The sequence below is a fragment of the Cardiocondyla obscurior genome, linkage group LG15 (genome assembly GCF_019399895.1).
Source record: "Cardiocondyla obscurior isolate alpha-2009 linkage group LG15, Cobs3.1, whole genome shotgun sequence".
Taxonomy (NCBI): domain Eukaryota; kingdom Metazoa; phylum Arthropoda; class Insecta; order Hymenoptera; family Formicidae; genus Cardiocondyla; species Cardiocondyla obscurior.
The window spans coordinates 2017559-2044424 of NC_091878.1; the positions used below are offsets into that span (position 1 = coordinate 2017559).

At 44.1% G+C, this 26866-nt stretch overlaps 1 protein-coding gene and 1 long non-coding RNA gene across 2 annotated transcripts in view; one reads left to right on the plus strand and one right to left on the minus strand.

Annotated features, from left to right (window-relative positions):
* On the plus strand, positions 1-26015 carry LOC139108650 (uncharacterized). Its single transcript, XR_011546692.1, has 5 exons — positions 1-579; positions 1157-1759; positions 1872-2144; positions 2279-2379; positions 25633-26015. It is a non-coding gene; the product is annotated as an uncharacterized lncRNA (long non-coding RNA).
* Hgtx (HGTX homeodomain transcription factor) overlaps positions 19536-26866 on the minus strand; it is an 18415-nt gene continuing 11084 nt past the window's right edge. The window contains exon 3 of the mRNA XM_070667108.1: positions 19536-20262. Within this exon, the coding sequence (XP_070523209.1) occupies positions 19943-20262 (320 nt within the window). The 3' untranslated portion in view covers positions 19536-19942. The remainder of the gene's footprint in view (positions 20263-26866) is intronic.

Consider the following 26866-nt stretch of genomic DNA (forward strand, 5'->3'; position numbering starts at 1 on the left):
AAATCGATACGTCGAGGCCGCGGGGGTGAGCAGGCCGCGCGCTTGTCACCCCGCCTGTTTACGAGTGTTTCTTTCGTTTCCTCGACCCTCGCTGCGGGAAAGAAAAATCGAGAGGTGGCGAAAGAGGGTTATACGTAGAGATCCTTTTCGAGAAGCTAAAAATGACGTAGGAGAACCGTGCTTCTTTTTTATCTTCTCCCTTTTTATTGAAAGTTCTACGCGCTGTTTTAATTATTTTATTAATTTAATAATATATCAAGCATACGTAATTGAGTAGCTTTAATTCAAAATATTTTCAAGATTTGCGGTAAAAAGGGACGAAGTGCATGTGTACAAAAGTAATTGAGCTGTTCTACTTGTACGACTATAAGTAGTTACGGTTTATTTCAACGGCTGGTAATTTGTTGCGTTGCTCACAGATGACGCGCGTAGCACCGATACCGAGGAGCTGGGATCGAGGCTCGAGTAACGGCCAGATTGAACGAAGTTTCGGTGGAGTTCGCATGGTCCTTGCTACTCCGATGCGTCGTTGGATTCGGCCGCAAAGTACTCTAACCGCGATTTATACCGCAAATCTAGGTAAATATAGTAAAATACCGCGAGACGCACTCACGGCGATACAAGCCGGTGCTGTTACGCCGCGGGGACGCCTCGCTTCGTCAAACTTTCGTCGGGGCATCGCAAGCTCCCAAGCGGCGTTTCAAAGATCCCATCTTGTCGTAAGCGGCGCCTCGCTCCGACGATCTTTCCGGTTGAGATCGTAATGCGGGGTATTGAAACTAGCGATCAAGCAAATTACGTTATTTATTAGTAGATCAAGCCGGTGCGAAATGTTTCGATGACGCGGCATTATTGCGGAGTTAGCTTCCGGCATCGTGCAATACGATCGCCGCATATGGCCATGCGATTACTTCGAGCGGAGTTAAATAATTTTTTTTTTTCACGGCGAAGTTGGAGCGGCGGATAATTTACTGCTCGCGTCTCGCAAAAAGCGAAACATCTTTCTAGGATTTTGTTCGAGGAAATCACTCGCCGCATTTAAATTTCTTTGCATCTCCGCTCCTTCTTTAGCTGTTCCCCCGTCCCTCTCTCCCTTTCCCCCTGCCCCCCTGCTCCGGCGATGGCTGATTAATTACGCGTTAATGCTCTGCCTTAGGGACGTGCGCCTCGCGAACTACAGCAAGTCGCCGGGACTAAGTTGCAAATGATTCCACCGGACACGGATACGTGGCTTCATGTAGCGCAAGGTACGCAAGGAATTGCGCTGTAACCGCAATTTAATCGGAATACGGAGGTGCCGATTAACAGTACATCGCAACTGAAAAAATCGTGCGTGACGAGGAAAGAGGGCTCAAGGTTATCAAAGACGGTCTACACGATTTTTCCTTCCCTCATCGCATCTCCTCAACTACCACTAGCGATCGTATTCGAGTGACGTCGTCGGCTACGCGCGCTAGGTAACTTTCGGGGAGAGTGAGAGAGAGGGACGCTAGCGCGCCGACCAATCACAGCGCTCCGGGAATCGCCTGATCGCCAGCAGCCTACGCGCAACCCATTGCGTAGTTGAGAATAGACGCCGGTCACACGGAGAGCATCGCGGTTCTCGAGACGGATGTTGAGGCATCTGCGGGTGTTGCAAAGCATCTCTCGCGGCTTATTGTCCTGTGCATATGTCTCGCCTCGCCCTGGGATCCCTATGAACCGCAGTGTCCTGCAGAGAACATTGCTGTTGTCTATCCATTCGACCAGGCAAATAAAGGTTAATCTCGTCCTTTATTCTTTTATGATTGCTTTGCGTATTTGTGGTCGGGCGACGATACGCGAGCATCGTAGCTGCAATGATCGAAATCTTATAGAAACTTAAATTTCAGGTCATGTTTGAGAGCATGAGATCTGCACCTCGCCAGTCTTCTTCGTCGCAGATGGGATTCTCAATCCGTTTGGAACGACTTATTTTTGAGGAACTCGAGGAAGATGAAGTGCGCAGGGAACGTTCTACATCGCGACCCGTCTCGTTCGCCGTTTAAAGCGGCGTCATTCGTTCCACCGGCGAGAATCAATCGAAGGATCAGCATGACCTTTGGACCACGCTTTCCATCGCAACCAGTTGTGTCGGAATCGAAGACGACTCGAGTAAAGACCCGGTAAGTAAACAACGCTACGAATATCGAGAGCGCAAGTTTATACAACGAATAATCGTTCGTCGTGTTTCTTAATTTTAATCGTAAGAAATCAAAATTAAATGCAAATTTTATTCTAACATATTTTCTGTTTTCAGGTGCAACGAAGGATGAAAGAAGGAAGACAAAAAGAATCGAACGGAAATAGGACAAACAGGAAAATTTGGTTGGAAACACGGATGAGATTAAGTCATCATTGGTGAGTAACTCATTGTTTTATACCTTTTGCGAATTTTATCGACTTCGTCCTCTTTATTACACAACGTTAATTTGATGAAGTAAACTGTCGGCATTCGTTATTATGTTTTTTTTTTTTAGTAGAGAAACTAGTTCGTTCTTTTAATTAAAATAAAAGTTAAAAAAAAGTTAGTAACTTGATTATGAAACTTTACCGTTAGTAACGGAAATGTATTGTTTTATCAGTATTTAATTCTAACTTCATTAAGCGTTGCAATTAAACGAATGCTTAGCCAAAGCTAAATGAATTTTAATGGAATGAAAACATGCGCCGATCATGATGATTTTAACACGCCGAACTGAAAATTGCACATGCGACAATGCGAGGAGTGGGCGGGATGGAATAAATGAAGTGAACACATTACGAGATATATAATATAATTCTACAATTATACCATAATACGTGTTCCATTTATTAAATTGGAGATATAATACACAAGCGATAGATAACACGTATGTATAATTTATACAGTATTTTATACAGATTGTCTCTACCTCGTCCATTAACAATTTACCTAGATTTACTGTACAGCAATGTATGTATGTTGTGCATGTGTTTGTGTGTATAGGTGTGTGGCGGAGTGTGTATGGGTATGTGTTTGTTGTGGGATACTTGATAGACGTTACAAGAGACTTAGGATGCGCCTTTTAGGAAACGATCGCTCGATTAGTCACAGCGCAAAGTAGCGAAGCGCTCTTCTTTTTATTTTCTTTTCCGGTAAACGTTCCTCGAAAACTCTTTCGTCCTTTAGAGGACTTATGTTAGTCCACTGCCGAATTTTCCTGAACACAGCTTATCAGATTCTATAGCTCGCATTCTCGTCACATGTTAGACCAAAAGCAAAGATAATAGCACGTTTATAAATAAGAAATCAATTTTTCTTTGTTTGAGGAAAAGAAATAATTAAAAAATTAAATATTTAATTTTTAAACGAGATATATTTTAGTAAATGTTGATTGAATAAAATAATACTTTTATTTCTGCAATTCAAAAAATTTTAAAAGTTAATTATTAAAGTACATGCAATCTTTATAAATCTTATGCCTTATAAAAAAAAAATCAGGTTTTATATATTCATTAAAATAACGTCTTTACGAGCGAAAGCTGCAGGATCAGACAATCGTATTTAGTGCTAACCTATGGCGAGAACACAAAAGGTTCGTTCTTTTTAGTTGCACTTTTATTTTTTACTATTTTCTTTTTTCTCTTCCTACCCTTTACTCTTTCCCCGAAAGCCCGAATATACACCTCTCTCGTTTTAAATGCGGAAAACGTAAGGAAGTGCAGCTGAAAAAAACAGAGCCAGAGTTACGAGTTTAGATCACACGCCACGTGCGATTTATATATATATTTTGTGTATGTATATATATATATTTTTTTTTTTTGTTCTCCTATTCCTCTGCATTTTATTTTAGTCTACAATAGACGATATCTACTTACTTCATTTACGCTCCTAGACCGAACGTCGTATTAAATACGTTAGATATCACATTCACGTTTATCGTATATCTACATAATATACAAAATCCATTTCGCGCGATCCGTCGATGCGCAAAGTCCATTATTTATTGATTTCTTTTTTTTCTTTTTTTTCTTTTTTCTTTTTTTTTCAAACGTGTTCAAACTTCACGTACAATTTTACCTCTCAGATATATGTATATTTTCTTTTCTTTCCCCTTATTTCGCTCGACACCACGTGAGAAAGACATCTTTCATTAGCAAATAATCTCATTAAGCGGCGCGTGAGCGCGACGTCGGTGTTATGCGACATTATTCCCCTGCGGAGGCAACACGTCTTCGTCACGTCCGTGCTTCAATTTTATTTCCGATGGAAAAGACGGTCAATCGCGTGTTTCAACGTACCGAGTAATTCCCTCGAGGCGTTTTGAGCCTTTAGATATTTACGTATTTATTACTTTATTCAATCGGGAGAATATCGCGCCTATTCCCGGTTGAAATGAGTCGACTAGTTTAGAACGGCGTGTAGATTGCCGGGCCCTTGGATTTATGGTTATCCATTAACACCTTCTTGACGGGGGGCTGACGTTCACGTCGCGTGCGTTGTTTGCCATATTTGCCGTGCGTTTGTTTGTCGGATGGATAACAAAGCCCCCAGCGACTAATCTGCCATCGCATAAGCAGCTCGGCAAACCCTTCCTATCGATTTCTCCGTATGCTCTCGCAGCTACAGACTAAATATGCACACGTGATCGAGAGATTTTGGGGATGGTAACACGTCGCGTTCCGGAAGGTGGTTAACGATATTTGGACGTCGCTATATTTTCTCGACAAACACAGAAGTGTTGTAGCGAGTGTCGGCAAGTGCCCATCGATTTTAAATCACGTAGGTTCAGCTCTCGGATTCGTTGATCGATACGGGATTTAACGATTATTTTGTGTGAGGTCTATTTATAATATACGCGCGTATTACTTTATAATAATCTCTTTAAAAAAGTAGAAATTTGAACATAAACGTAAGATATTCGATTACGATATATTTGCTTGACAAACAAATTCTAGTTAAAAGAATTTACGACACTAGATTCGTGTTTATCTCTTGGAACAAGACGAGTAGACGGTCAAGAATTACTGCGAGCTCACTTTATGATAATAAATCGGTATCGGGACTGTTGGCGTTTAATTAAAGTCTCCAGATAGATAAATGCACCCGTCTGATCGAGTGATTGTATTTTTTTTTTTTTGAGATCAGCGATGAATAGTCTTTATTCGATACTTCCAAATTATCATAGAGATCAATTTGGCAACGGGACGTAGCTCGGGTTCGTCGCCAAATTATTTTGTCTGATGGCAGATTTATTGCGCATCGAAATTTTTAGCCTCTTATCACGAAAATATTTCCGCATTTAATATTCGTGATATATTCGCAATAATACTCGTAACAATAAATAATAAATATATTTGTAATAATAAGAAAAATTTTAATTAATGCGACAAATAAATAAATTATATATATGTGCTAATTTGCTTTATACATTGCAACGCTTAATTTCGATTTAAATAATCGCCGTTTCGTTAACATTTAAATCATCGAGCACCAAAATCCGCCATCGACAAAATCCACGTTTCGCAATTCGCAATGTTTTAGAGCGAGATTTTTGCCCGTTAGAATCGGGCACAAGGTAATAGCTTCAAAGAGAGGTTCTCTCAAAGAGCCACAATCTTTTTCAGCTACAATAGCGCAACAATGTACACGAAATACTTTTTTTTTTTTTTATGAACGTTAGACGACATACCGAATGCCCCGCAAATCGCTCACGTTTTTCCGCGGCTCCCGAGTTTCCTTAATAATCTTGGGAAATCAAGTTCTCCTTATGAAAGACTAGGCAACGACAATTAAACTTCTCTAATTAGAATTTCGCCCCGGCAAAAATTCATCACCGGAAGTTAAACTCGAAAGTAAATCCCGTCCGTATTTCTCGGCGGATCTTCCAACGCTGCGCTCGCAACTCAATGAGAATCGACTCGTGCGAACCGCGGAGATTCTCCGTTCTGCTCTCTGTTAAAATTCCAAAACCAACCATTCTCCCCCTCCCAACCCGCCCCTCGTCCTTGGCGCGATACGGAAGAAAACGCGCGACCTCCCGGACATCCCGTACGTCACTCGCGACGCCCGCGTTAAGCGTCCGGCTAAATCACGAAGGAAGACACGCGGGCACACACGTACTCGGTCGTCTCTCTCCTCTTTCTCTCTTTCACCCATTGCCTCCCTCTCTGCCGCAAGCACCCGTGCAGTCGTTCTGCGATCATTTCTGAGCCGACACGCGCGTTGTTCTCCGAACAAGCCGCGAGGCACCCTCCGGTACGCGCCGCCCCCGGGCCACGCCTTATCCTTCTCCTCCGCATCCCTCTTTTCCCTTTTTTCGCACCCCCGCGTGTCCCCGGGCAACCCCCGCCGTCCCCGGCGGTTCTCAATGCCTGTACTGCTGCTCAAGCTCCCTTCGCAGCCTCTTCGCGGCAGTTTCGCCGCCACCACCGCCAGCACCACCACCGCCGCCGCCACCGCCGCCGCCGCCGCCGCCACCACCGGCATCGGCCTCGGCATCACTGCAACCGTCCTCACCCTCGGCGACGACGCCCTCGACCTCCTCCTGCCGTCGCTTCGCCGTCGCCATCTCCGCCGCGTGCTTCTTCCGCCACTTCGTCCGCCGATTCTGGAACCACACCTGAAAAATCCGGAAACGGACGCCCGTGTTAACAAGTTCATGATTAAATCGTGATTCTAATTCCCCGATGCATTCGTTAAGCCCGAATACGTTCTCCAATTTCCGGCCGGACGCCGGAAATTATAATTTAAAATTGCCCATTGCATATTCATGTTGCACTTTTATATTAGTTGCGGGGCGATAAATGGAAAGCAAGGTAAGAAGACTCGCTACACGGCGACATTCTTCAAGCCGCATATAATAAATGTTTCGACAACGTGCAAAAAGGATGCATCGAAAGTTTCCCAAGTTTCTTTTAATTATCTCGTTATCGGATATTCATAATTCTTTTCATTACTAATTAAAGAATTGCAGCGTAAATATGATGATCATTAAAATCCTATTTGGATCTTGTTTCTTGTACATTCAACCACTATAAATTATGTCGAGTGAATAGAAATTACCGATGAGACGGTCTCTTAAAATTACGCAAGCAGTCAATTCGAAGAGAAACGGAACGTAGCTCCGAAGAAAAAAAATTCTCATTCGCGAGGCGAAGCTTTCGGCGCGAATCGCCGGGTGAATTATTGACATTAGTCGACTCTCTCGACATCTTTAACATCGGCCACCCGCGGAGTCCATTCGACCTCTTTCGATTAATACGCCGGCCTCGACTCCGGCCGGGCGTCTATAACATTTGAATTAACGGGCAAAGGTCCCGGAGAAAATTCATCGGCGACTGGCCTCCCGCGGGGATCGGAGGGGGTCGGGAACGGCGCTAACTTAAGGTGCCCCTCTGCACCTATAAAGCTCGAGATACACAGTAGGAGTCTGTGTCCCCGCAACAATGTATTTAATTAACGTAACGGGTGTCAGGGGAGCACGGGGGTGCTTCACCGTAGCGCGATTGCACCCGCAAACCACCCCCGATCCATGCCAGCGTGTGGCCCCCGCTAAACTCCTCCTCTTCCTCTTCGCCCTCGTCCTCCCTCCTCCCGGCCACCCTCGTTGCCGCCGCCGCTGCCGCCGCCGCTCTTCCGTATCCAACCCCAATCCGCAGGCTTGTTCAATGGCCGCCAAGTCGAGAGCTTAAATTAAAGATATAAGCGTCCCAGCGAGCGAGCGCGGGCGCGAAGCGGTAAACGAATTAAAAAGTAAACGGCCGGCCGTAAAAGTTAATGGTTGTTCGGATGAAAATTAAAATACTCGAGGAATTAAGATAACGGAGAGGCAGGCGAATGGACAATCTGCAGGGATTGACTGCAGGCAAATGTCGGACGTAAAAAAGCAGTTCGGTAACGAAAGTCCAATTTGTATTTCATGCTGATCTTTATAAAAAAAAGAGAGAGAGAAAAAGAAAGAGGATAAAGGAAGAGATGAAAGAGAACGAGATACGCGAGGAAAAGATTAGGAGCCTTCGGCTGTCGTTCAATCGCTTTAATTGTAAATACATTAAATAAAAAAAAAAAATTTAGAATTTATTGTAAATTAAAAAGAAGATTGTTTGAATATTATTATATTGTAATTAGAAGAATTTTTACCCTTTTTTTTCTTTTTTCTAATATGACAGTTGTAAACATTTGAGATAAATATTTTAATTAGAGGAAAGAAAGATTTTTTTAAAGAATGCCAGTCAAGATTAACTCATCGATCTATCAAATAAGAGTATAGATTAATATCGTGTTATTTGAGATACACACATTCCGCAAATAAGTAGATGCTCGTGCACGGGTTTGCCTCGATGCGATTGTGATTTCACAATCGTGATAAACAAGCTCCTTCCGTCCGCGAGGATTCGCAATTTCAGAGATATCGTTCAATGGATCGGAGAAACTGAAGACAATCAAAATTGATGCTAAGTTTACCGAACTCCCCCTCGGGATCGCGCGAGCCGACCTAGTTTCTCTCTATTAGTACCGACCCTGTTTACTTTGCTAAAACAAACTTTAAAGACGATAAAGCACTTAGTTAAGCCCTTAATAAATTCAAATGCAACGTCCTATTTTTCCAGAAACGCGGATGCTGCATTTTGTTAGACAAAGATTTATCATAAAGAAAATAATGACAATTAAAATTTACCGACTAATATAAAAGAATTAAAATTAACGTTATTAAAATAAAAGAGCTCGTATAAGCAACGTTCGTAAAATGGGGACGACAATTTGATCTCTTTCGATGAAACGATGAAAAACCGATTTGGGGATGCAACCGCAAAGCTTTCCCGATCGTTATTCTTTAAATCGTCGCGACTGATACAGTGCGAAAATGTAAATGCAAAGAAAGTCCTGGCCGGGATCCATCCATCTTGTTTTTGAACGCATTAGTCACGCGCACGTTGCGAGATGAGGGCGGGGGACCAGCGGTGGTTGTTCTCTCTTCGCCCTTCGTTCCCTCGTCGTCGGCGTTGCGCGTCGCCTCACAACTGTTCGATTTATTAAATCAGGATTATCTAAGCCCATTACTTTGTCCCGTCGAGAGCTAGATACAAAACCGCATTTGTAACTCGCGTAAAGCCCTTAGGGCGGTCCCGTAGAGAGCGGCACTGATTTCCGCGGTCGTCTACCTACCCTTTCCCTCCCCTCGCCCGTAACAGATAATACCGATAGCATCTGATCTCGCCGTTGATATCGCCGCTGGGACAATTTATTATGCGAAAGATTACGGCCGTGTGACTCAGTTCTCACCCTCGAGGAGGGGGTGGCAAAATTCGCGCGTGTAGCTTCTCAACTCAAAATTCTGATAAGACCATCGCGAATCTGATAATCTTGATAGGTACCTTGCCTCAAACGCATAAATCTTATTTTTAATCTAATTATTTGAATACGAGTGATTTATATTAATAGAGTATCCGATTTGAAAGAAACAATTTTTTTTCTTTGAACAATTAATTCTAAGATATAATAAACTATATAATAAAAAGATAGCGGGAGGGGGAGTGTCGATAGACACAGATATCGGGAGGGTAAAGCGTGATGCAAAGAAAAAGAACATCGAAGACAGACATGCGAAAGGAGACGGAATGGTCAGAAAAGAAGCAAAGGATGTAAATTAACGCAAAACCTAGGTGCAGGTGGAATTTGGGGGAGAGAGAGATAGAGAGAAAGAGAGAGAGAGGAGCAAATAGAAAGAGAAAACCGACTGACAAGGTGGGATATTCCGTTGGGAGAGAAGTGCGAGTAACGGGCTGGCACAGAGATTACGAGAGAAAGGGAGACGGCGAGATGAAAGAACTGTGTATGCATAGGAACGGATTTCGATGTAAATGCGTGAAAAGAAAAGGAAGCTGCGGATTGCAGTTACAGATTGTTCTCCTTCTCTCTCTCTCTCTTTCTCTTTCTTTTCTCTTCTCTCCACCTTTCACATTTAAAGCCGCGTATATTCCAAGATGCCATTGGCGCAGCTCTGATAGTCCTAATCAGTTTTTCCTTCTGCTTTTCTCAGGAGAAAAAGATATCACAGTAGTGTATGGTCTTTCGTTGCTATTTGCGAAGCGCATTTTAAAATGCAATAAATAAATGTAGACGCAGGTAGAAATTTATGACGCGCATTCGCAAAATAACAAATCTAAATATGCAAAACACACGTTATTTGCGATAAAAAAAAAAATAATTCAATGATTTCGCGTTTACGGGAATCGGTTATCGCGCTGAAATGGACCACTTAGCGTTCTCGAGGACTCTCGATAACGCCGATTGCCAAAAAGTCAATTAATTGGAAACGCTGCCAGAAATAGAGCGAAATTTCCGTTCGATTGAATTACGCCGCGTATTAAGAGAACGCCGCGCACATAGGAGAAATATATTTTTCCAATAAAAAAAAAAAAAAAAAAAGAGAGAGAGAGAGAGAAAAAAAAAATGAAAGGAGGAAAAGAGAGTCATGTTTTCCGTCTTCACTGCATTTGGGATGCATTATTTTCAATGGCTTGGCACGCCTTGCTAGTTACTACTAGCGCGCGTATTGCATATAGGATACTCGTTTTCAATACTTTTGCCAATAACCCAAATGGATATATTGCTCAATCTTTTTTACTCCTACTTGCATTTAATTCTCTCAGTGGCTCTCTATATTCCTTGCACAAAATCATGCCTATCAAATCATAAAATAGATTGCTCGTAATTTTCTTTCCAAGATTTTTGTCGCAATGCAATATGGGAATTAATTAATTTTGGCATTTGGAATTTATAAGGTATTATTTTTGCAGTGATATAATATAAATGGAAGTTATTCCCGTGTATTTGAGGATAATATATATGACGTTATAGAAATTGATGCTCGCATATCAATCGAATTTTGCCGCAACGAAGAGCCGGCTTGTTGTTTTTAAATAGCACGTACGATTAATCCGCGATCGATCCCGCCGTTCGTCGAGATACGCGAGATCTACCACCGGCGTCGTCGTCGCGTCGACGAGGGAAACGTAACTCCCGTAACTTTTTCCAAAATCCATATCCACGTCTGGCGCGTAAAAAAGGTGCACCGGAGCTTAAAAATTTATCGGCGATCCGATGAAAGCGTACCCTTTGAATAATAAGCGATTCGTCCAACGATGCGGAAAACCTTCGAGTAAATGTCACACATGACTCCGCACGCGTCGTTAAGCATTATTGCGGCCCCGGCGTGTTTAGCAGAATTTTATCCTTGTAACTCCTTGCCTTTCGTCTTCCGCACGCTGATTTCGCAATGCATCTCTTCGCGTTATGAATTTCTATTGTCGCGGTACGATATGCACGAAGTACATTAATCGCAGCGATTTTTCAATATTTTATCGGCTTGATTGTCGAATCGGTTTGAGAGAAATCACATTTTATATTTAATATTTCCGCGGCAAAACATTTCGATCGAGATTCAGCGAATTTTGATTTTAACGACGGGACCGATATTTAATCGATTCTATGGAATATTAGCCGAATATATCGTAAGATAACGGAGAACGGTGGTTTTAATATCGAGTTTTTTTTTTTCTTTGTGAGCCGCTATATGCCACGACGAGAAAAACCTGGCTTTTGCCTTTTGTCATGTTGATGCATGTGGTACGATAGTATAGCGAGAGACATATCCGTGTGATGCAAACAAAACTATTGAGCCTCGACCGATGCCCTTTAACGCATTGACTGCCCGGGCTTCTTTTAGTATAAAATTTGCATTTACGCCATATGGCGTGACGCGACAGCCTATTTGTAACCTACCGACCGGGGTGGAGTAACGAGAGCTCCTAAATGCCATCAAACCGAGAGTGTTAACCGCCGCAGGCTCGATATTTGTGTCACATGTTACATTAGCTTTGTCGTAAGGCAGGTCGATGATGGCAGTCGGTGCTTTTCTGCCAGCTTGTCACAAACGCAAAGTGAATAAAGTGAACGACGATGACGAGATTATTTACGATTGACGTACGTAATCGCGCGCTTGTTTGTCTAACTAAAATTTTAATTTATAAAGAGACTCGAAGAAAAGATTCTCAGCTGAATATTATTTCGGTCGGATTTTATTATCATGGAAATCACCGGTGAATTTTTGAACGCGTAGAAAATTATACTACTTCTATTAAGGGGAGTTTAAATATATAATTAATAAAGTAATTGATTTAATAATTTTATTTTAATATTAAACAAAATTTGAAATTAATATTTTGCCGCAACGTTTTCCGTTCGGAATAAATTTCCGAAATTTTCTTGCGCGTATGATTTTTAACTTCGCTCATTTCTTCACCGCTTGATTCTGATAGAGATATATGTAAGGATTGAATAAATGTGATATACATATATATTTACGCATTATACAGAATCGGGAAATGGGAGATTCTCTCGTCGCGCACCCTCCGAGTCGCGCAGGGTGTCGCGAATCGCTAACGCGGCCGCGATTTTCCGTCGTCAATCGGTTCGGAGTAATCGCAGGAATTCACGGTTCGCAATATTACAGAGTGCTTGGAGCAGAACGTTTCTTCGAGTAATAAGTAACGCGATCTCTTCGCGGGTACGACCGGGAGAGAGGGGGAGGGGTTGGGAGGGCAGGCGAACGGGAGGGAAACCGGGGGTTCGGACGACGGAGGGTAGTTGGCTTGCCGGCGATAATGCGCTCCTCTGTATTCCGTTGCCGTAGCGCTTCCCCATATCGATATGTTTCCTCTCGTCCCCCTGCACCTTCCCCGAGACACCCCCGACCGCCCATTTGGCCCCGCGTGGAGATCAAATGGCTTCACCGATTCGCGTTATCCCCAATATTCTATTTTTATTTCGGAATCAAATTTCGCGACGACCGTCGCGATCCCGACGTACTTTTACGATCTCTGTCTCTTTCTCTGTCTCTCTTCTTTACCCGGCCGGGAATCCTCCATTCTCGGAAAAGTCGCGACGATTCGATCCCGATACACTCCGTTATGAAGTGAATTATCAGATATAACAGCACATTGAAATGTCAGATAAGCGTCAGCACGATGGCCGAGGTTAATGAATTTTCTCAGCCGGAGCACACTTCGCTTTTTCGCGCTACTTCTCGCGCGTTAATTTTACACCGCAAATATTTTCGAAGCGCGAGCACGATTCTTTGCGTGCGGGATTATTCTCAAGAGCAGCTGCTCTTAATTCTCCCCTGCGCCTCAATAGAAAAGAACTGTTTCTCTTTTTTTTACGTTACCATCCCCAATCGAGATGCTCCCGCGTTTATTAAAGTACTCCCTGTTTAATTTCCACGCGACATTCCGGTGCTTAGAACGCGGGAGAATTTTTTGCCAGCTTTAAATACTGGAGAGAGAGTCGATAAAAAAATAATTTATTAGGTAGTGTTTAGTGAAGAAAATATTTTCAACATTATTTTTAATTTATTTATTTAACTACTTTAATTTTATTATATCGGAACGTTTGCAGTTAATAATTATGCATGATTCTTTTCGCTCGTTTCATTGATAAAATTTTCTTTGTTTTACGTGAAAATAATAAGGTTTTGATTTGAAATCGCTATTAAAATTCTTTCAAAAATCTTTTTTCCGTGAAAAACATTCAGCGTTTACCCCATCCTGCTCCGATTTGGCGGGAACGATGTAAATGAGATTGAAAATTTATATCATTGTCTATTCTCGGGTCGTAAACGCCCGCTCGATCTCCTTATAAAATCCTTTCAAAAATGATTTCGTGCTTACGGTGGAGAGCGATCGATGTAACGCGAAGGGAATCTAATAAACCACCGGCGTAAAAAAAAAAAAAAAAATAGGAAAATATTAATACCTAGTTAAAATGATGTCGATACACCGTTAAAAATTAAATCGGGATAGTTTATGATCCTCTTATTTTAAAAAGGCACTAAGCTAACGAACACCGAACAAACACAGCAAACATTCTTCGGTGATGCACGTTTTTAATGTGTTATTTTTGTAGCGATTGATTTCTTTATGAGTAATCGCACTCGCTGTTAGTTCGTTCGCTAAGTGTATGCACACCTTTAGAAAAAGGAATCATGTTCTACAGAACCTGGCCTGTTTATGAAATACAAGGTGCATGTCTATATTGAGAGATTTTTCCGAGTAGTAGTTACTCCTGATTTATGGAAATTAACTTTTTGCAAACGCGGAATGCAACTCTAATGCGAATTTCCGGATACAATACGATGTGCGTGACATGTGTACGCGAAGGAACGGTACATGTCGACGCACAGTGTCGCTATACAAGAAACACATTATGTGGAATATCTTTAGACGTCTCGATACGAGCGGTCGACTGACTCGATAATGAACACCGGTTAAACTGAATGCGTCGAAACGTTCCTCGTAATATAGCGATAAACCTTCCATGATTGCTTTTTACACGGTAATGGGCATTTGCAAATTACATTTTTGACGTTTCGTATTTCTGTCTTACGTTATCGATAATAATTTTTTATTTTACAATATTTTTTAAAAATTTGCAAAGATATGCAAAGTGCAGGGACAACGTTTACACGCGAATGTGGACTTTGAAAATAATTCGGTGTAAGCCTTCGTGACGTTAATGAGGCAACGTAATCGAAAAGCAATTATCGCGTGCGTCGTCGCGGCGCAAAGTGTATCGCGCGTCCGATTTATCAAACATCACCGATGCTGTCTCTCGGCGCTGCGATAATCCGAGCTTACCGCGTTACGTGCGAGCGGGGCATTACTTTCCTCGCTCCGGTATCGAAATATTGGCCCCCCGGAAAAAGGTTCCTAATAATTTCCCGAGGCCAGCCCATACAATTACGCGGCCCATAAAACATAATGGCGTCTCGGGCGCCCGTGTATACACCCCGATATAATTCCGTGCCGGCGATCTCGACGAGATCGTTCCGCCGGCAGGGTCGAGCGGAAGGAAGGGAATAAGCGAGAGAAAGATGGACAAACGAACTAAGGTGGGACACGCGTGAAATGAACGAAGAGAGGTAGATCGGAGCGGGAAGGTAGCCTGGCAGGTTCGGCCAAAAAATAAAGTCGGTTTTATCGGGAAAGCGCGAGAGAGGAAGAGAGAGAGAGAAAAAGAGAGTGGAGCCGAGGCAAGTCGTGCCGGTGGAATCGCGGGCATTATGGAGTCAAGTACATGTGGGCCAATTTCGAGGGTACGCGATGTGGTGCGGTGCAGCGCGATACGGCACACTGATGGTGGTAGTGGGAGGTGAATGAAGGGTACGCCGCCTGCTGCCGTGATTTATCACGCCACGCCGCGCCGCACCGCGTACATACACCGCCATGATGATACATGGCCAGAGGTGGAGAAGCGGGTGGAAGAGAGACCGCGAGAGAGAGAGAGAGAAAGAGAGAGAAAGGGACCTTCCACCTCGTACTAATTGACGTCATCGATATTGGTATCCGTCGACGAGCAGATTACTCCGCCGTAAACAACTCGGCCCACCAACCCCCCAGTCACCGAGCCGGTCCCCTTTCGGTAGCCGCTGCCGCACATTCCGCCTCGACGGGGAACCACTTTGCCATCAGCATTGCCATCAGCATTGCCATCACTGCTATCGTATAGCGCGAATAGGGATACGTAGCCCACGTTGTAAGGCCGTTGCAAACCCCGCGTGTACTGGTGACCCTATCCAACGTTTGCCCTTTGCAGGAGGCGCACTCGTAGCGAAAGGCCCGAGCCCGTTTGCGACGCGCAGTTTGATATCGCGTTTAATGCGTTGGGGATGCCGCTGTTTTCAATTAACTCGAAGCGGTACAGAATGTTTTGGGAGAAAGCGATAGAGAAAGGACGGAAAATTAATCGAGTACGATGAGTTGATTGTCTTGTAAAAGCAACGCTATGAATACTTTTGTGTTAATAAAGTTGAAGATTTGATGATTTCGTCACAATGTTCATTAAACAAATTATTATTTATATTAATATTTTTATACTTAATATACATATTTTTAACGACGATATAAAATTTTGACGTTAATAATTTTCGAATTATTTTTATTAATTAAACTTGTTCTTTATTATTAAACCAAAGTATTCAAGAAAAATTACACAGATAATTAAATTTTTATCTATATTCCATACACACGTCTTCAGTAGAAAATTTCTCGTCGGGCTTATGGTTAACTTTTAAACGACACTTTCGAGTTCGAATCTGTAATTCTCTCAAATAAGATCCGTGCAATTTAGACAACTATTAGACCACACTAGAGATAAAGGAATATCTTCTCCCCATCGTACACTTTAACCAGCTCAACAAAGTTATAGTCTATCCAAACACTCCCTGCCGTCGTATCCGCAATCGCCTCGATAAAGAGAAAGAGAGAAAGAGAGAGAGAGGAGGCTGCGGAGACCACTGACTTTCCGTCGCGACAATGAATCGCGTCTACCGTACCCCAGGCATCATCTGTACAAGAAAGTATCTAATCCCCCTGATTCACTGTCGATGCCATCGCTATACGCAACCCTGTCTGCTTCCGCTCTCTCTTTCTTTCTTATCGCTTTCTCTTTCTTCCTCTTTCTCCCTCGCCACCCTCGTACAACCACCCGCGGTGTCGTCCGCTCTCGCGCTCTTCATCGCCCTTGAAGCCACCCCCTATCTCACGCGTTCTCTTCTCGCGATACACGCTTCGATATGAGAGAGATAGAACCCGCCCATGAAACAGGGGCGCCACGGTCTTTAACTCGCAAATGCCCCACGTTCACTTCGCCGTATTAGATTCTAATAGGGGGACACGCGCGTCAGTTGAGGGATCATTCATGCTAAGAGCTCTTCGTCTCGCCTCGCCACGTCGCGTTGCACTTGACTTGTCTTAACTGAGTGTTTACGCGGCGGTCTCTGATTAAATCGCGCGACGGACATCACTGCCAATTTCGGAAACGACAAAATCATGTTCATTTGATGCGCGTAACTATTGATCGAATACGATAAAATTAGCGAATCTCTTTGAAAATATGCGTAAATGAATATATACTTATTATTTTAACGTACCAGCATGGGAAATTGCAAAAGATTAACGGTGGCAATTTAAAAAAAAAAAAATAAAATTAATCTTTGTCGTAATTAAATTTTTTTCTTAGACATAATAATACTTAAATACATCTCGAAGAGAAAATTATTATCGTGTAAAAAATTAATTCCCGCTGATCGAGCACTAAGTATGATAAATCAATTTCATTATGCGATGATAAAAAAGTGTTGCAGACTTTTGACGATTTTGCATTCAACGTTACGTACACATCGCGCACGAGGTATCATACATACGAAACACCTGTATCATTTATTAGCTCAGATTACGCATATACATCACCGGCAAATATTTCATCGCAAGAATTTATGCGAACGCCGACCGCGCGCATTACGGAGAGACGCTCCTTCCCGTGTCGTTTCGCGAGAAGGATATGGGAGTCACATTCGAGCAACGACGTTCGGTTGATCGAATATATTAACGTGCGGGCAATTTGTACAGCCTGACGGATATAACCCCGAGAACCATCGGTGGCAAAATGTATTCTGGGGATTACATCTCCCGAAATCCGCCGTCGCGCTATTAGGCGAACGGAAAAAAGGAAAAAAAAAAAAAGAAAAAATGAGACAGAGGTAGAGGTACAAAGAGAGAGAAAGAGAGAAGACCGGCGCTCTCTCGCGTGGCCCATACGGACGGCGGGCGTCGGTAAGGTATACGCGTTTCGATAATGAAAAAGTTATAAATCTGGAATTGTGAAACGGCGGGCAGATATAAATCTTCATCGCGCTGCGCTGCCAAATCCCTTCGTACCGCGTAAATCCCTTTCCAATATTGAAAAAAGTGATAGGTCCAGTATGTAATGATCCGGTATTACCCGAAACCGCGAGGGAGCGGTATCGATCTATCGTTGGTATTCCGTTCGCATCGACCGCATCGTTCTCCACATCCTCCCATGTATCCCAATTATAAGATACCATCCTCGAATAAAACAAAACTCGGGTGCATACGATCGCGATGTCGCGCTACGAATGCAATTACATGATTTACTTAATTTCGGGCAAGTAATTTCGGGCTTTGCTGAAATTTTTTATGCAAGCTTCTCTTTTGCGTGTGTTTTTTTTAAATAAAAGCAAATGCTTGCAAATTTTTTGAAATATATTTTAGTAGCAGATAAGTCTGTATTTTTGGAGAAAGTTGAAACATTTAGACCGCGATTTTTCGCATAGGGGTGAAGTCGCTGAATGTGTAAAGCAACAGCTGTAATCCGGTTGATATCACCATTTTTTTTTTCCCCTATCACGTACATATATATCCCCGCAGATAGTTTCACGATCGCCGTGCTCATCCCCGACCAACTTTAAAGAAAATCGACACGATATCGCGAGATAACGCAGGATTCATCGGGGGTGTTGATGTAAACAAGCTCTTTCTTTCTCTCTTTTTTTTTTTTTTTTTCAGTCAGCCGGTTGCGCGCGTAAAAGAGTACGCGGGTATATATTGTCGTAATATTTCGAAAAACGCGCCGGCACTCGGAGATCCGGGGGCAATCTCACCCTCGAAGATGGCATATACGCGGAGGTGAATCGCCTCTTCCCGAGGAAATCCGAGGTAATTGAATGCTAACCCTCCTCACCCCCGCGGCGCGACCCCTCGTCCGCGCTCTTGCTGCGCGCAACTCCTCCTCGTCGTCCACCCTCCGTGTCGCGTCCCTCGTCTACCCTCCTGGCCACCCCAACCCCCGTGGGCTTCAGGGGGCGCTACGCTCGCACTCTCGCTCCCCCTTCGCCATCACTCACCGACACAGACTTGTAGCTTTCAATAAAAATGTAAATATGGCGGCGTAGAACGAGCCAATGACAGCGCTACATCGACGCCCGAGTCCGCGAGGGATAGATAGATGGAGAGAGAGAAAGAGAGTAAGACAGAGAGGGAGAGAAAGGGAAAACCCTGCCCTGCAGCAGGGGTTGAGGGCTTCCAAATGGGAAGCGCTCTCTCTTTCTCTCTCTCTCTCTCTCTCACCGTCAGAGGGTCGAAGATGGCGAGAGAAGTGTAAGAGGAGGAAAAGGGAGATGAAGGGTGAGAGGCGAAGGCTTCGACTCGTAGTGGAACGCTGAAGATAGAAGGCGAAGGGCGGAGGAGCTTGCGGGCGCGGAGAGATGCCAGGGGTGGAAGAAGAGGAGTGTAAAAGCTCACGCGAAGGACGAAAGGAGAGAGATAATTCTCTCTCCTTCCGTCCTTTCGCTCACCGTCACCGCGGCCTCACCCGAGTTTCATCCGTGTCTCACTCGGTGTTACCCGTTCCTTTCCCCCCTGCCTGACGCGAGGGGTAGCGAAAAGGGAGGACGCACCGCCGGCGTCCGCGAGAGAGCGATGCCGAGGATGACGCAGGTGCCGCAAAGCTTGACACGTCTCCGGCTGTTTTGTCACCTTCTTTTATCCTTCGAACTTTTTTACCGGCTACCTCGTTAGATGCCCTCCCCGCCCGCCCTTTCCGCTTCGCCCCCCTCTTTCCCCGTTCTCGGTTTCTGCGCCTTTTCTACCCCACGGATGGGGCGCGTTGATGGAGTAAGCTGAGCAACGAGTAGGACGTTTTTTTAAAATCGCACCTCCGCGCGAGCGAGTCGCTTTTTGCGGGAACCATCGTGGAGGGCGCCTCCCCCCTTCTCCCCTCGGGGCGTCGACGGGCGATCGCGGGCGGATTTCTTTTTTCGAGGGTGATTTTTCGGTCGTGGATTACTTCGCGCCGCGCGGATTTGCGTTTTCCCGCGGCGGGGCGATGCTTTGATCGATCTCCCAGTGTCAGCGGCGAACGCGAAGACAAATGTCTCCTCGCCTTCTTTTTCCACCGAGAGAGATACTTGCGATATGGTTTTGACGAGTGTCGGGATATTTGCGCGAATCACGGTAATATCTTACTTGTTGTGCCAGGCTATCATTTGTAAAACACCTCTCGTTAAACTCCAAAACTTTTCCTCATAAAAATAAGATATCGTTATAAAAAAAAAAAAAAAAAAAAGAAAAAAGATATATCGTCAATTCCGAAGGTAAATATAACAAACCATACTCGAATGCATAATGCGTGCAAAAACCGGGATGTTACCTTGACTTGGGATTCCGACATCCCGAGAGCGTACGCTAATTTGGCGCGTTCCGGTCCGGCTAGGTACTTGGTCTGCTCGAATGTCTTCTCCAGGGCGAAGATCTGCTGTCCACTGAACGTGGGCCTCGTGTGCTTCTTCTTGCCGCCCTCGTGTTCCCCGGCGCCGCCGCCCGTGCCCGTCATCGCTTGCTGACAGCCCAGCTGTTGCGACACTGCAACATTCGCGTCACCCGATGAGTGGCTCCTGAATATCCGTTTCGCTTCGCTGCGAATTGAGTAATTAGCCTTGGTCAATAGCATAGGGCGACGTTCCGTTCAATTTAGATGTTCGAAGCGAGATATCACTTTAAGAAACGTAGTCGCATCTTAGTTTGTGAAATTTGTTCTGCTTTTTTAAGCGCCTGAAATTCGCTGCTCTCATTCCTCAAATTAATCTCTATAAACGTATACCGATTTTTGTTTGCGATCAATATCTTACAATTAATTAATAAGACAGGCCGATCTTTTCGTTACGGTCAAGACGAGAAATTCCGAAAAAGTAATGAAACTTTGATATCAACCTCTCTACCGGCCGTAAATTTTCGTTTCGTTTTCAATTGTGCGGATCCAGTTGTGCGTACCGTTACACGAGGAGGGTATTCTATCAGGCCCCTCGTTGATCTCCTTTTCGATTCGTTAAATTAAAGGGGAAGCTGCAAGTCCCATCTGTGACTTTCTATCGTTATGACAAGTCGTAGGGAAATATCGCCATAATTTACTTCGTCACACTAATACCGTTACTCTGAATTACACCGAGCGAAAATAAGTGCATACGCGGAGATAATGCACGTAACATATTCCGCGCTTTCTTAACTATCTTGATTTCGTCGTATTGGTATTATGCTAATTATACAGCGCAATGAAATTTATTACGTGGATGCAACGTTATTATATGCACTTGCCCCATATACACACTTACCCCCATTTATTTAACGTAGGAAAAATATGTCTGCGATATATCTTCGAGCATAATTAGCTTCCGTGTTATAACCGTAAGAAGTATTTCATTTTAACCGCAGTTCGAAATTAATTCGCCATATTCCGGGAATTAATTACGGTCCTTATAACGGTTGGCAATTATTGCCGTAGCCGTTTAATATTTCTCTTTCATTGAACCCGCGACTACAGCCGACTGATTTTTCTGCGAAGTCTTCTACTTCTTCAATTATTAATGTCTCAATTACCGACGCATATCTATTTTTCGCGAAACTTATTTAAACGACTCTTCCGTTGTCACAATATGCACTTTATACTATTTTGCGCATTTCAAGCAGATTAGTTTTTAAATTCAATTATAATTACAATACTCGCAATCACTAGCAGTCTAAAAAATATCTGTATACGTATACGTTCTTTCTCTATTTTATTCGAGATTATTTTTTAACACTTATTTCAAAATTTTAATCGACGATCGTTATTTAATGTTACCGTCGATAATCCCCGTGGAAAAACTTTTGCAGATTAAAGGACTTAATCTTGTCTCCGTGTCGGTTAATTATTTTTAATCTCGGCCACTCGGTCGAGCCGTCCGATTCTTAATTAGATTAGGAAAAAAAAAAAAAAGGTTCGAGAAATTTTTCGAGGGTAATCGAGAGGGACAGTTTAGGGGGAGGGGAGGGGAACGTCTTCCACGGGGACAAGAGGGGGCCGTGCACGGCCCGATGTGGCATGTGGGCGCGTGTACAAGGGGGTGCGAGAAGCGAAAGGGACGCGCCGGGGGTGGGCGGAGGGAAGGGTCGACGCGCAGGGTCGCCGTGACGCGGTACAGTGTGGGTTGTGGGACTTTAATTTAATAAAGCAATTTGTAACGGAATACGGAACGAGGCAATAATGGCCGGTCGGCGGGGAGGGTTCTAATGAGCTGCTTACCGCACTCCAACCCCGGGTGCCTTCGACGGCGACGGGGGCGTACGTTCTCCGGCGTTGGATATCCCTCCATTCGTCCTACTAAGCCGTCGCGCATATCTCCGCGGCCGCCTCCGCAAAACCCGATAAGTCCGCGTTTTTATCAAAATTTGTATGCGCCGCATACGGCAAGCGGGATTTCTTTCGCGATATAATTTCAGGACTTGCGCTCGGCGAGATAAAGATATTGTCAGCGTCATCGGCGCGATTCGTCGGGGAGCTCGCGAAAAATGATCGGACTCTTTCTTCGTGACAATTAAATTTTAATTACTGAGGAATTTACTAAAACGTCGAGCTGAATTATTCCCATCTACGTTTGAGCTTAAATAAAATTGAATTGAAGCTTATTATACGTACGGCTGTAACATTTTGATATTTGTAACATCACCGGAGAATTTTTTTAAACAAAGAACGATGGACGATTCGTCGTATTATATTTTGTAATATATAACGAAGAAATATGGCGTTTCCATGCGCGAGAGCTTTTTAATTAAAGTACTTTCTTGATTTTTTTAAACAAGCCGGACGTCCGGTTGCGTCCGGTCGTTTCGACGATTTATTGCTCGACTCTTTCCACAAAATATTTTTTCCGCTCGGGAATTCGAACCTGTGGTATAAAGTTTTAACCCATCTATCGACCGTGCCCGTCCAATTCCAATTGAATTCGCCCGTTCCGCGCGTTTTTTTTTTCCGCAAAGAAGTTATAATACAAATAAACGAAACGAACGAATCGTAAACGAGCCGCCGAAGCTGCCGCGTTCAGATTACGTTGTCGCCCTTACGCAAATAAAATCCACGGAAAGAGAGCCGGGTCGTTTACGCATCGCGTCGATCAGAGGACTATTTGTCTTCGGCACGTGGTCATATCTGTCGAAGGTATCATCCTCCGCTGCGCCAACGGATTCCGGATTAATCTTTGTAGCGTGTCGCGGCGTGATAGAGGGGTGGACGAGGACAGAGAAGGGCAGAACCATAATTTAATCAGCCGATTTAGAGTGAACAAGTGACATCCGTGTCGCAGACGGTGTATGCGAGCGAAATCGCTTCCGGATAATGCGTATATATCGATACCGCCACCACACACGCGGCCGGCCATCGCGCGCGAGCGCGCCGCATCGCCGTCGCGGATAACGTTCCGATGTCCGATTAGACGAAGTATCGGCACGGCAAATTGATGCGTCCGCCCGCACGGTGTCGATGTAAATCAGCGGCAGGTGACCGTATCGGTTGCGAGCGCGCGCGCGGCGTTTCAAAAAAGAGGAACGATCAAAAACGAGACACCGTCCGGCCATTCGTAATATTCGTTATCGGCGAACGGGAAGTCCGGGTGCGAGGCACGGCGCGGCTCGATTGCTCGATTTATACGGGGTGAGCGACCCCCCGCGCGCACGCGGTGTCACGGGCCGTTTTATCCACCCGAGAGTTCGGGGCGAAACAAATCATTCGTGGTAAAGATGCGTCGCGATTCGGATATAGAGAAAGACAGAAAGAGAGAGGGTGAGAGAGAGAGAGAGGTGGGTGGAGATCGATAGAACAGTTGCTATTATTTTTTTTTAGCAATATCAGAATTTATTCTTGTTTGAAGGCTTGTGGCCGCTGTTTTTCATTTAAAAATCCTACGGTATAAAAAAAAACAGGCTTTATAACTATGTTTTAATATACAATACTGTCGAGTTATATAACAAAATCAGTCTTTTTAATTTAGTGCCGCCGATAGGTTCTGTTAAGTAATGTTCGGAAATAATAGGAAATTGAGTTGAAAACATAATAAGCGTCTCTATATTGAATTACAATATTAAGAAAATTAATCTTCCGAATAAAATTGTTCCGACGCATCACTTGTGCTTTATCGGTGATAATTATATTCAAGTAAATGTTCGGCGCGGTACTTTCGTTGGAATAAAAAGTTAGGGATGACGTAAGGCGATGGTCCGTCACTTCGACGTAATTGAATCGGATATCACTCGACTTCTAGAAAGCATGATCGGGCGCTCTTGAAGGGGCTGCTCGCTCCATCGGCGACGTGAGTAATAACGGCGCGCATCGAGTCGACTGACGTTCGAGAGGAATGCTTTATCGAGTGTGCAAAGTGTGTTGTCACCAAAAGTAAATGGATGCTTAGTTAATTCGGGCTAACGAGACTTTCCCGCCACGCTGGTCGCGCGAGATCCATTAACGATGATGTCGGCGCCGATTGAAGGGTTGCGATCATTAGCGCGACTTGCAGAGAAAAATGTATTGCGAATAAATTTTCAACAATGTGCAGTAAAAAAAAAAAGAGAAATTAAAGCAGTAAAAAAAAAAAATTTTTTTTATTTTATATACAAATATAATCGTTTAGTTTCGAGTTTTTTAATTATTTAAATGCTTTTACATACAAAGTTCATATTTGGTTTTGTACAATAATAATTTTTTGGGATCAATGTAAATTTTTTTTTTTAATCAATTGTCGAAGGGTCGTTCTTGATTTCTACGTCAAGACGATGTTTCCGTGAAACAGCACAAAGTTATTTGAAGCTAGATCGCGGTCGGTTTCTCCCTACTAGGGTCATTCGCTCTCTATGGATATATCGTGAGTAATAACAATATACATCGGCCAGCGTGGCGTGGACCACCGGAATCTCGTCGCGTCAGCGACGTTTTCATTACCGGGTTCGCTTACGTGACGCTTACTCGGGTGAGTTTCGTGTCCATAAAGCCGACCAAATGAGAAGCCGAGGAGAGATAGAATTGGTGAGCACGAGGGGAAGGAAAAAGGCAGGAAACACGGAAAAGAACGGGCGATGACGGCGCGAAAAAAAGTGGAGAAATGAGAAGGAAAATACAGGAAGGAGCAGTAGGAATAACAGTGTACATCGTAGATATCAAAACAGAAATAAGGTGCACGATATCCGACGTTCTCGTTATGGGAATGGAAACGAATAGAAAGACGTGCAGACGGATAGATGCCCGTCATTTTCACGAGAAGTTCGTGTTTTATGCATAGGATAGGATTTTATGCTATACGGGAATGAAATCGGGGTGTTATGAGATTTTATATGGGAATTCTTCCGCGTGGATTACAAATTAATATCAACGAAAGTTACTAAAAGTCTCAACAAGCTTTATTTATTAATTGATACTGGCAGGCTCGGGTAAAACTTTGCAATGAAAATATCAATTAAAATTAATATTAATATTTGTTCTCTCTCGCTTGACTTGCTTCACGCCAAGCGAGTCAATTTTGAGGTTTGATTTAATTTTAATATTTAATTAATATGTCCAGGCAAAGACGGTCTTCGCGATTTTCGAGATCGAGAACGACCTGGTGAAAGTACCGTCTTTGTCTGGACATACTAATTCAATATTACAATTAAATCGAACGAGAATAACGAATAGATAGGCGCGGGAGGGTCGGGGGGAGGCGGGGGGGACTGGGTGAGAGCGAGCGCGAGCCTACGTGCCGCGCGCTAGGTATATTTCCCCACTACTCCCACTCTCGCTTTGTCCTTCTCCAGCGGTCGCGCGAGCACACACACGTACTACGCGCTGCGGAGCAAGCACGTGTCTCCGTACCAAAAGTAATTCGCACTTCCTTTTAACGAAAACCCTTCCGACACTATAACTAGGATTCAACTTGGTATTTCTTTTTGTTACAGATCGACGCCGTTGCATCTAGTGTCGTCAACGAGTATCGTCAACGCCGATATTAATCATACGAACCGCGGTCGGTTCGTCGGTCGTTTCGCGAGTTCCGCTGAGTATTCGGGCGTAGTTTTTCGATACACGATTTTCTTTTAATCGCGAGTGCCGAGTATAGAATGCGCGAGAGTGATCATAGAGTAATTCTCGCGATATAAAATCACGGTCGGGGTTCGCGAGTTACTTGTGCGCGGAAGGATGACTCGACACGTCCCATCTGAGAGGAGGAGCAGGCCCGGGACGGGCATCCTGCATCGGCGGAGCAACTTTTAAGTAAGTATAAATTGAAAAAGAATATATATATTTTTTTATTAATCTCATTAATTAATAAACATGTCTTTATTAATATTTTCTTTTTTATGTTACAGTCACCGGCAGAACTCGACAACTCCGCTGATGCTCATGCAGATCGGTAAGTTGCATAACTTTTTTTCGTTGCTTATAATTGAGATCTAAAAAATAAAGTACGCGTAGCGTGCGCATGGTTTCTTCTAATCTATATAAATATTTCAATTAATTCATAATTCGTGTCTTTAATAATCTGTACGAGTCTCGGGTGAATATCGGGCCAATCGTTATAGTCGGTAGCTTTTTCTTTTTGGACGCGCGTAAAATAAGGGCGACACAGAAAAGATGGAAGTTGGCCCGGGCTGGTTTATCTCGGGGTATAGTCGCAGGTACCCGATATATATGGTGCGGAAGCATAAATAGACGACGATTCCCGTGGCGATCGTTCGGCGATGCCTCGCGAGGGCCATGAGCCGATCAACGTTTCGCTCCAGAATATAAAATATACCGGATAGCCGATGTAACTCTTACGTTCCATGCGAAAGGGGGTGCGCGCTGGTCTCTCTGTCCCCTCCTCCGTCGCCCCACGGGAGGAGGAATCTACCGCAGCGTGTACCGTGGGTGGTAGAAAAGGCAGGCGCGGATGCCCCGGATGCCGCAGTTAAAATATTGCTGGAGTTATTCGCGCGAGTGTGGAAAACGTAGCGCGCGAGCGGGGAGGGGGGAGGGAGAAGAGGAGTCGAACGGGGGGTTGGGACAGGGCGGCCGACGGCCGGCGGCGGTCGCTCTCGGGGGTTGGAGGCAGGGTTGATATTGAATATGATGATATCCCGGATCCGACGCCGCAGCGGACTACCGCTACCACCCTCTTATTCGCCCCCTACGGTCCGTGCGACATGCTCT